Source organism: Poecilia formosa, unplaced genomic scaffold (genome assembly GCF_000485575.1).
Source record: "Poecilia formosa unplaced genomic scaffold, Poecilia_formosa-5.1.2 Scaffold203, whole genome shotgun sequence".
Lineage (NCBI taxonomy): Eukaryota > Metazoa > Chordata > Actinopteri > Cyprinodontiformes > Poeciliidae > Poecilia > Poecilia formosa.
Genome location: NW_006800142.1, coordinates 945797 through 956653, shown reverse-complemented (window position 1 = coordinate 956653; position 10857 = coordinate 945797). Strand labels below are relative to the sequence as shown.

At 41.2% G+C, this 10857-nt stretch overlaps 1 protein-coding gene across 5 annotated transcripts in view; it reads right to left on the bottom strand.

Annotated features, from left to right (window-relative positions):
* Positions 1 to 160: 160 nt before the first annotated feature.
* Positions 161 to 10857, bottom strand: part of LOC103148352 (DNA (cytosine-5)-methyltransferase 3A-like) — a 41593-nt gene continuing 30896 nt past the window's right edge. For 4 of the 5 annotated variants that reach the window (XM_007567070.2, XM_016679132.1, XM_016679129.1 and 1 more), the window contains 13 exons: positions 9119 to 9484; positions 7341 to 7499; positions 7007 to 7114; positions 5806 to 5962; positions 5568 to 5708; positions 4366 to 4410; positions 4065 to 4144; positions 3836 to 3948; positions 1341 to 1524; positions 1182 to 1266; positions 892 to 1037; positions 627 to 717; positions 162 to 511 (listed from right to left, as the gene is read on the bottom strand). In XM_007567070.2, coding sequence (XP_007567132.1) covers positions 324 to 511; positions 627 to 717; positions 892 to 1037; positions 1182 to 1266; positions 1341 to 1524; positions 3836 to 3948; positions 4065 to 4144; positions 4366 to 4410; positions 5568 to 5708; positions 5806 to 5962; positions 7007 to 7114; positions 7341 to 7499; positions 9119 to 9484 — 1863 coding nt within the window. In that variant the 3' untranslated portion in view covers positions 162 to 323. Of the gene's footprint in view, positions 512 to 626; positions 718 to 891; positions 1038 to 1181; positions 1267 to 1340; positions 1525 to 3835; positions 3949 to 4064; positions 4145 to 4365; positions 4411 to 5567; positions 5709 to 5805; positions 5963 to 7006; positions 7115 to 7340; positions 7500 to 9118; positions 9485 to 10857 lie in introns of all 5 variants that reach the window. The other variant, XM_016679131.1, reaches the window with a different exon arrangement.

Here is a 10857-nt window from a genome sequence, read left to right as displayed (position 1 = left end):
ATCTCTTTTAGAAATACCACATTATATGTTTCCACTACATGCATATTTTGTACATGCTTTAAAACTTTTATGCTCAGACTTATTTTCACCTTTNTAATGTAAAGTTGAAAGGTAATCAGGTGTTTAAAATGCAGTGATAAGAAAAAAGCAACATGAATCTCCTCATTACTCCTTGACAAGAAATCGCCACAAGGGGGCAGTCACAACCCAGTAATCATTTGGTGCCTTGTTAAAACAAAGTTTACCCACGCATAACTTGAGGCAGATCATTTTATATATTAAAAGTACAATCAAGAGGAGGTGTACTGTCTTGTTTACTATGTTTAACTCGCAGGCAGTCCTCGATCACTGTAGGAGCTAACCTCTAGAAAGCGAGAGATGTCCCTCTTGTCGCTCACACCCATCGCAACAACGTTTTCAAAGAGCCAGAAGAACGGTCTGTCGTCTCCTTCCTTGGGCCGAGCCTCGTGGAGCAGCCGGTAGAACTCAAAGAAGAGGCGGCCGCTGCCTCCTGTGGGGCAAAAACAATCCCCACATTGAGAAACAGTCTTGTGTTTTGTATCTGGAGCAGAAAGATTTATAAAACACTACAGGGGAACGTAAAAAGAGAAGTTGCGTGAACATACCATAAACGCCCTTCCGAGCAGGGTTGACTATTGAGAGGTCGTTGCAGGGACTTCCACCAATGACAAGGTCAAATGGACCCCACTCCTGAATCTGTCCAAAGACGTGACACAAAGTCATACAAAGAGAGAAAAATAATCACGTGCAAATGCATTGTGACAGAATCCGAAACGTTAAAGTGCTCCACCAATCCACGGCAAATACTTTTGACCGGTGATGGAGTTTAAATTCATCAAGTCCCCCCCAAAGTAAAGCCTCTTCACTTACATGTTTGCGTGTGACATTCCTCACATCCCCAACATACATGATCCGTCCCTGATGTCGGACCATGCCCACTGTGATTGAGTCTTCACACACTTCGGACGCCACATAGCGATCCACTTGGATGCCAAGTTCTTTTAACACCAGCAGTCCTGTGGAGAGCGCAATATACAACGAATCCATCAACATTTAGTTAAACCAACTAAGAGTGGGTAAGTCCCGAGCGTCGATTATTTGACAGAAAACAAGTGTTGCTGAACCTATAGACCGTGACAAAAGAGAAGAAGAAATCCAACCTGTCGCTATGCCATCAAACAACGACAGAACACGAATGGGCCTCCTCTTCTCCACCAGGACTGGGGGGTAAAGCTTTGGTGGATCCTGAAATTTACACATTGGAAGGAAAGTCAGACAGATACGCCACAGAGAGAGACTCCTCTGTTACTACTACTCACAAAATCTTGGTCGTGATTATTTGCGAAGAAGAGCTGCAGATGGTCGGGCCAGTCTGAGCGGCGCTCCAGAAGACCAAATACGCCCTTCGGACTGCACATGAAGCAGTTCCACGGGTCCTCTTTGATGGCAGCGTGGGCGGCTCCTTGACCGACGAGGAGGTCTACACATTCCACACAGAAACACCTGGACACAGAGATCCAGCTGCGTTAACACAGTAAGTGTTAAATCGCTTTGGCTGAAGCAGGACTTCAAACTTTCAGTGTTCAAAGTAGGGACGCAAACAATTAATCGACTAACGATTAACTGTTTATTAAATTAAAATTAGCTTCAGTAGATTGCCTATTAACGATCGCTTGGACCTTCTTTTAGTGTTGTAGTTTGGCCGCCACCCAGCAGAGGGCGCCGCTGGTCATCCTTAAGCGGAGCCAGTTGGTACAGAAGGAGAAACAGTCCAAACAGAGGTCGGTGTGGGATGAAAAATGGACTTTATTCGGTTCTGTTTTGAAATAAAAACACTCGACAAGCTCCTTAAGTTTCACGTTAATAAGGCTCATCCAGGTGAGCGGCATGACGGAGCAAAGCAGCGTCAACTTCTTGTTTAAAAATTACCGGCGAGGACGTGGTGACAAGAAAGAGGAGAAGGAATAACAGAGAAAAAATGCGACGTGATGAAAAAGAAATATGAGGCCAATACGCAGGACTGATTTTGAGGTCGGTCGTGAACCTCAAAATCACGACAGCGAAATTTTAACCTGTCTTTTACAGACGGTTCTTCTGTATGAAGATTTTTGTTAATGGGGAATTAAATGTTTCACATATTTTATCCTTTTCATCTTTAATTTTTCCATTGAGCAACTTAAGAGTTCCAGTTTTTGTTATATGTAATATATCTAAGTTTAATAATGTGAGAAAACCAAAATATTCTGTTTATTCAATGTTTATTCATTATTTAAGACAAAAATAATGTTAACATGATTATATATTTTTTAAATTTAGTATCTTATTAAAAAATATATTGGCCTTCATATTATGGAAAGACGATCATTCTCGATGCGAGAGAAAACTGAGGTTTGGCCGCTGACCAATCAACTTTAAACAAACTAATTAATCAATAACTTGCACTCCTAGTTCAAATAATGTCTCCTGGTGGGATTAATTTACCACATAATATTTTATACCTTGTTAAATAGATTAGGCTCAGTTTGAATGATTCTCCCGGTTTTCACTTCCAGGGGTCAGAGGTCAGGCTGCTGGAGCATCAGGTTTCCATCCAAACGCCTGGCCTAGCAAGCAGCGACTCATCATCAAAATGTCACACGCCGTCGTGTGAACACAAAGAACGGCCCTGTGCGCTGATCGTGTTACTCTCAGTGGTGCTTTTTCAACGTTTGTTTTCTTGTAATTACTGCGCCAGGTTACTTCGGCTGATCCTTCTTTGAGACTTCAAACTGAAAAACCACGCATGACGTAATATTTACTATCAGCCGTTTGTGAGCCTGACCTCCGTGATGAAGCCTGACATCAGTGTTGTGACATTTGTGATGACTACAGCCAGCTCTTTGTGAAGAATAACAGTGTTTGATTTATTAGGAATAATAAACAGTTGATTCATCCAAAGATTGTGTCACAGAGCTCAAGAATATTCTCCATTAAAACTGTAGCAAGTGCAAAGTGTAGCACATGTGTCTTGCAAATACAAATCTGAACAGATGTTATCTGCACATCAAAGTGCACAGAGGTGACTTCTGAAGGATTTTATCAATGGGTGTCAAATGAAAAAGGGCGTAAAGCAAATGTATTAAACATTTTTCAGAATTACAATCAAACACCACTTTGACTAAATTGAAGTTTGTGATCGCAAAGTGACAAAATGTGAACAATTCGGAGGATTTTGAGAACTTTTGCAAAGCCCTTGATGAGCGAGGGTTGCACTATGCCATTTTTAATGAAAAGCATCACTGAGCTTGATGAGTTTATTTCAGTTTCTCTGACCTGCCTACGCTGGTTTGAAGTTGCAAGTCCGGTGTAGAGATTGTAAAAAGTGAGGCATGTTAAGAGATGCTTTGGTTTATGCTTCACACCGTTAAAAGAAAATCTTGTACTGTCTTAAGCTGAAGCTTCAAGACAAACCGTTGTCCTTCATGTGAGGAAGGACTTTTGATTTTGTTTTCCTACATTCACAGCCCAAGCATCACAGCTTTGTAGTTAAATTTCCTAAAAGAAAAAAAACAACTCTAAAACTTCTATATTTTCTACAGATTTTATCAATTAAATTTCTCTCCAGCTCAAAGTATTTCAGCTTGTGTAACCCAGTGGTGCTCGAGGTTTCCGACACATCCTTACTTCCGTACTTCTCCAGACTCAAATTTCTAGACTTCTACACGCTAATTACCTCTAAACGCCCCACACAAGAGGCCAACAAGGTTGAACGTGCGCAACCGAAGACGAGGCGGTCGCAATTTAAGCTTGCCGAATTAGGAAGTCAAAGCCTCACCTGCAGCAGTTGTTGTTTCCACACATGAGCACCTCACGTCCGCCGCAGCAGATAGTGCAGTACGACTGATAACCGTCGTCGTCGTATTGGTACGCGCATTCCAGGAAGCAGTTCTGCAAAGCGCACAGAAAGAGCCGAATATAAGCAGTGAGACATTTAAAAAAATAAAACTTAAAGAGTTTTGTTGTTTTCAAAAACGGTTCATTCGTTCGGTGGGGCAGCGTCTCACCTTGCAGCTCTGGCACATTCCTCCGGCGAACAAGGGGTGCTCCAGGCTCACGTTCAGACTTCCACACGAGATGCAGATGTCTGGAGGAAGACGAGAGGCGGTGATGGAGACTTGAGTGAAAATATCTAGTCAGCTGTGACGCAGGTTAGTCGGGACGTTCGTAAAGGGGGTCAGAACATAAATAACGGTGTTGCCTTCACTGTTTTATGAGAACAGTTGCCTACATTCTGATTAGATTGCTTCTTAATGACAGTGAGAAATGACCAAACGCATCTGGAGAGCATGTGTGAGCCGAACTTACCCTCCAAGCTGCGGCACTTTTGTCTCACTTCATAAACAAGTCGCTCTGTGACAGAAAAGAGAGGAAACGAATGAATGAATGTTGCTGAAAATGTTACAAAAAAAAAGTTCTCACTTTATGCTCACATCACTTATGGTAAATGACCATGTATGATGTGAGCGCTTTATCAAGTCCAGAGGACTCCAAAGCGCCTTCAGTCAATCATGTGACTGCTTCAAAAAAAAAAAAAACCCTAAAGACTCACGGCCAACTAAAATCAGAAGGTATGAGGCTGATTTTATGCTAAATAAGTATTAAAATGATTGAATAGTGAGTAAAATTGAGAGAAAAATTCAAAAAGCTGATGTTTGTGTACATATTTTGAAGCATTGTGGGTCTCCACCCAGAACGAATTCTGGTTTATTAATCTCAAAGATTAATAAACTTTCAATTTTAGTGAACATTTACACTTTAAATATCCAAATAAACAACAGAAAAAACAAATAAAATGAATTATGAAGTCTTTGTAAACAAAACTGTTCTTCAAAATACAGGGATAGTTAAAGACCAAAACACCTGATTGCAGACTTTCATCATCCAGTTTCAATATCTCAGCATTCAAATAACAGTTCTACTCTTTCACGCACGACTCAAACGTAGCATTTACCTCTGCTACAAATATTAAAAACTAGAATAGAAAAATCATACTGACTCCTATCTTAAAGAAGAATCAGTTCAGATTGATGCTGTCAGATCAAAGGTCGACAAACGGGTGAACCGAAATTGTCCGTGAAACTCTGATTGGTTTATCTCTCCCCAACAACAACAAAAGCACTTCAAGCTAAAAGACTAAAAGAGAAGGCTGGAAAGAAAACCTGTACAAAGTGAACAACCATCTACAAATCAGGCAAACACAGCTGGGTCCACTCGTACACGGAAGGCAGAGCGAGCCTTCCTCTGATCACAAACTAAAAATAGATCATGTGTGACAGGAAGCACATTGTGCCCGTGTTTCATTTTAATGTGCAGCTCTTTGATAGTTTAACTAAGTCAGTATGGCTCCTGCTGCTCTCCACTGTTAAGACCCAGAATGTAGTTTCGTCCTAACTGTAGGCGACACTGTAATACGCAGCAACTTGACCCCGTTTCCTGTCTAATTCCTACAATAATTAACCTCTTGTCAACAGAGAGAGGAGTTCACAAACGGACGGGGCCCCCCTCACCTCGCGTCCTCTCGTCGATGATGTCCTTGACTTTCCCTTTCTCCACCGTGCTTTTGCGAGGCTTTTTGGCTGGGGGTGGCGTGTAGGCCGCCGCTTCGGGTTCCACCCAAATCTCGGGGTAAACCTCGGAGTTACGCTCCTCTAGCAAGTCCAGGCAAAGTGGAAATTATAGAAGTGATTTCGAGTGAGTTCGGCCGTCCCCCGCTCCCACGGGGTCAAAGGTGTCGCACTTTCTTACCTTCAGGTGGCTCTAAGCCCTTAGGTCCAGTGGGCTGAAACCCGGTCATCGCCCACTCAATCATCTCCTTGTTTAACATGTCCACTGATTTGGAGGTTTCACTTTCGTCACTGTCGGGGCAGGCTATAAAGGCTTTTCCTGCCCGGCTACTAGCCACCTGCACACATGTGGAAAATATTTTAATCCCGCTTCATCGGCAAAAAAAGACAACAAAAAAAACAAACTGAGAGGAACCTTAAATTAAGAGGCACACAAGGTGCTTCTGACATAAAAGTGTTGGCTAACAGAGTAAGCTGTGGATAGCAAGACGTATAGCAGCTTCATATCATTTTAAAACCAACATATCATTGGTTAAAATAAGTCATTTATTGTCTGGAAAGAATGAGGTGGTGATTTTTATTGGCATTAACAATCCAGGATGTTTAAGAGAGCACACTCCTTTAGCAAGGCTAACCTTAGCTAACGCTAATCTTTCTAGATGCTAAGGAGGACCAGTTTTCTACTCATTTGAACTTAGATTCAATTTAGTAAATGTAGAATATTTACAGTAACTGCTATTGTACAGACAGCATCACCTTCTAATATAAATAACGATCATTCAGAGTAAGAAGGCTAGGAAAAGATGTTAAATGCTATCCTTAGATCTTCTTTATTATTGGTAAAAAACAAAAAAATGGAGACAGGAAACTGATTGGTGAATCTAAAATATACCAACAATGTGATAGAGTGAAACAAGAACTGGAGAATAAATCAATAACAATATATATCACGATAGACACATAACCAATATCAGTAGATAACACCTGTGATAACCAATTTCACTTAAATCCAAAACAGAACCGCAGAGCATTTCTAGCTCGTTCATTAGCCGCTTGATCTCTCATGGCTAGCTAAAAAAGGCTGATGGCATCGACTAACTCGTTCTCTCTTTGGTTACCTAGCAACAACCTGCAGCGTAACTTGAGCAACACGGAGCCTGCGCAGCTTAAAAATAAAAAAAAACAACAATGTGGAGCAAAATTTTTGGAGAAAACAGGAAAGGTCATCTCTGTATATTGGCCATATTTCAGATATTTAAAACACAAAATTAATCAATAATTATTTATATCAACCAGTATGAGAAGTTTATAATATGATATGTTGTTTTGCCATATTGTCCAGCCCTAAGTGAAGCATCAAAACACAAGTCAGGAGCTCTCACCTGTAACACTTCGTAGATTGCTTTCTTGTACATGGGCTGTTTGTTGTAAGTTGGTTGGTGAAAGGCATTATTAAATGAACTTAAAGGCAGAAGTTTCTCTACACATACCTGTAAAAATACACACAAAAAAATAAACGTTTTGAAGCTGCAAGTCTACAAATTGTCTGGATATTAGATTTCAATAGAGCAACCAGATGCACGAATAAATACCCGAAAAAAAAAGAAAAAAAAAAACCCTTGTGGTTATCACTAAAACTGAAGACTGTGTTTTGCTTGAAAAATCCAAAAGAAAAATCACCTGACAAGAATATTACCGTTGGTCCCGAACACTCACCACTGAGAATTTTCCGTCTCCAAACCACATGACCCATCTGGTTCCCTCGGCGGCTCTGCTCCGGCCCGTCATACACCAGGACACGATGCGGCCCGGCCACCAAGAAAAACCTCGCAGCTTCCCCCAAACCAGCTCGCCGATGCCAAAACCACGGCCGTCCTGCAGCCAGGAGACGACACAAATCATCCACTCCGTATTAACTTCTGAGCAAAGTTCCAAACAGCTTATTTTCTACTTTAGGGGAGGGGGGGGAATATCTGTTGCATAAAAAAGAAAGATAAACAATCTTAACCAAAATACCCAAGAACACAGAAAAACTATGCACTTTGAGAGCTGGTTATCCAGAACACTCCAACACAAGTCTTAAGGCTGTGCATAGTTTAGATTTTATACATTGTAGATGTGAAGCATTGTGAGAGGAATGCGACTGGTTAAATCCTCTGTGGTGCGTAAACACAGGTGTCACACACACGCAGGTGGGTTTAGTGTTTGTAAATGTGCTCAGAAATCATTTAGACCGGAGCTAAACTCAAAGTATTTTAAAGACACGTCACAGCTTGTTAAGGAAGGTTTTGTATTTTGTGCCTCCATTCATCCCGACGAATCGGGTTACTGGAGCCGAGTTTGTTTAGGGCCCAAAGACCAAAAGAAACGTGGTAACGTGACTGCTCAACCCAATCTCTTTTAGAAATACCACATTATATGTTTCCACTACATGCATATTTTGTACATGCTTTAAAACTTTTATGCTCAGACTTATTTTCACCTTTTTTAATAATAATAAAAAAAACAACAACAACAAAAAAACACTAAATGCTTTTTGGGAGGTAATGAAAGAAACTCCTGTGGTTCTGATGAAAAATCTCATCTCCACACCAAGTCAGTAATGACTAGACCTGTCGCAATCACAAATTCTACCGGCCGATAAATCGCCCCAGAAGTTATTGCGATAAATGATAATATTGTTGCCTAATAATGCAAGAGCACATTCTCAAAGATTAATAAAGTTTCAGTTTTAGTGAACATTCAACACTGGAACTTTAAATATCCAAATAAACAACAGAAAAAACAAATAAACTTAATTATGAAGTCGTTGTAAACAAAACTGTCCTTCAAAGAAAGGGATAGTTAAAGACCAAAACACCCGATTGAAAACTTTCATCATCCGGTTTCAAGCAAATGTAAATGATTCAACTGGTTTTAATTGATCATGCGATTGATTGGTTAATTGTTTATTGTGACAGGCCCAGTGATGACTCTGCTGTCTATAACACTGCATTTCTGCATTTGAGGAATTAGATGCAGTTATATTCTAACATATTCAAATTTAACTGTGTGTGCAGAAAAGTGGTAGGTTGCTTTTTATTGTTTTGGAAATGTTCAGTATTTACCCCCTTAGAAGCACAAACAGGCATTTTCTCCCCAATATTCAGAGTCTGATATTTGTTAATAATATTGGGAAACCGTGTTATGAATCCACATTTCAAACATTAGTTGTCGAGCTAAAACTGTAACGAGGTCAAAGACGAAATAAGTAATAGATTGACGCTGGTGTAAAGCACAAGGAGCGTCGTTTTATGTGCTGCTTGCTTCACAGGGAGCCTTATTGTGTGTAGTAGTGAACTTTTAACACATCCCACCTGAAATATGCAGCTGGTCTGACAAGACAAAGAGATTCTAAACTCACATTCACCCTTAAGACAGAAGCCCTTACATGTTGCAGCTTACCAAAAAACGAACAGGCGGCAGAGCGAAGTCGTGCTTCTGCAGAGCATTACCTCATACTCGGGCTCGGTGTCCGAAGACTTTTGGGAAGTTTTTTCCTCTCCTCCAATGGCGACAGGCTCCGGGGTGGTGGCCACGGTGGGAGAAGCCGGGTCAGTAGGTTGCTGCTGCTGCTGCTGCTGCTGCTGTTGAGGTGGCTGCTTGTGTTGCTGCTGCTGCTGCTGCTGCAGAGACGGCTGTGATTGCTGCTGATACTGAGGCTGCGGCGGAGGCTGGCTGTGCGGCTGAGGCTGAGGTTGTTGCTTTGAAGGCTGCGGGTGTTTGATTATTGGGAGTTCCTCCGTCCGGCTCTCTGCGTCGCTCTTCTCCAGGTCCTTCATTATGTTGATCTCTGACATTAGCTTGGCTCTTTTCTCTGCCTATAAAAAACAAACAAAAATCAAAAACAAATAACGAAACAACAGAGGAGTTTTGGGCAAAACCGGCGCAGCTATTGAACTTGGCAGCGCAACACAAGCAGCGGACCTCCTCACGGCAAAGCCGATGCCGAGCCGGAGTCTGAAAGAACCTTGTAAACGGGATCTTACTGTGCCTTGTAAAAGTATTCATACCCTTTGAACTACTTCCACTTATTTTTTTTTTCACTTTAATGGGATCTTATGTAATAGCCCCAACACAATGCAGTCAGTGGCGCCCACAGGAAAAGAAAAAAAAAATTCATAGGGGTGACCAGACCAGGCCAATAAAAATTTTAGGGGAGCGCAGTGGATATAGTGCATAATTGTGAAGTGGAAGGGGGGAAGAAAAAGGTCATATAGCTTTTAAGTGTGGCTTTTATAAAAGCAACTGTTCTGCAAAGGTCACGGAGTATTGTTCGGGAACATTAGAGCTCAAATGAAGACCAGAGAACACGTCAACCGGGCCTGGGATGCAGCCGCAGTGGGTGGGGGGAGAGTTTAAAGCACCAGACATTGGACATCTACAAACAGCACTGGTTAAAAAAAGCAAAGAGCGCCAAACCTGACAAGACCAGGCCCGTAGACAGGGGTCTTTGTAGTCTGAAATGTAGTAACAGTGGGGTGACTATTGTTAACTGGAAATGTGCAGACATGACCTGTGAGTCAAACCTCCCTTCTGGTAGAGCACAAAGACGACAGTGGCTGGTTTTCAGACGTTTGCTGAGGTATATAAGAGCACCGGTCTTAAAAAAACGAAGGAAATCAGGGCCGACTTATCGCTACACCCCTACTAACAGACTCAGAGAAGTGGCCAGGAGGCTCATTGTAACTCTGGAGGAGCTGCAGAGATCCACAGATCAGGTGGGAGACTCAGACATTGGTCACAGGCTCGACAGATCTGGTGTTATTTGCTTTGACAAGCCAAATTTGGCTTACCCCCAAAACACACAAAATCTTACCAAGTAAGTTTTTTAATGCAAATTAGTATAATTATATATGAATGAACTAACTTAAAAGTAACTTTTCAGCAAGCTGTAGCTCGCTTTAAGTCAATTATTCCTAAAAAAAAAAAAAGTACTAGTTCCATTGGCGTATTTTATTTTTTCACTTATGCAAAAAAAAAATAAAAATTATTATTATAAGTTCAATATTAAGGAGCTTCTGACTTTAAACAAACTCTAAAAAGTTGCTTATAAGTTAGTGTAGTCTTACTTCAGGGTAACTAAGATATTTGCACCAGAAACTAGACAAACAAATGCTTGGTTACGTTTTGTATTTTTGCCATGTTGGCACATCGACCTGAACATCTTGTACTCGGTTTGAATCGAGCTAAA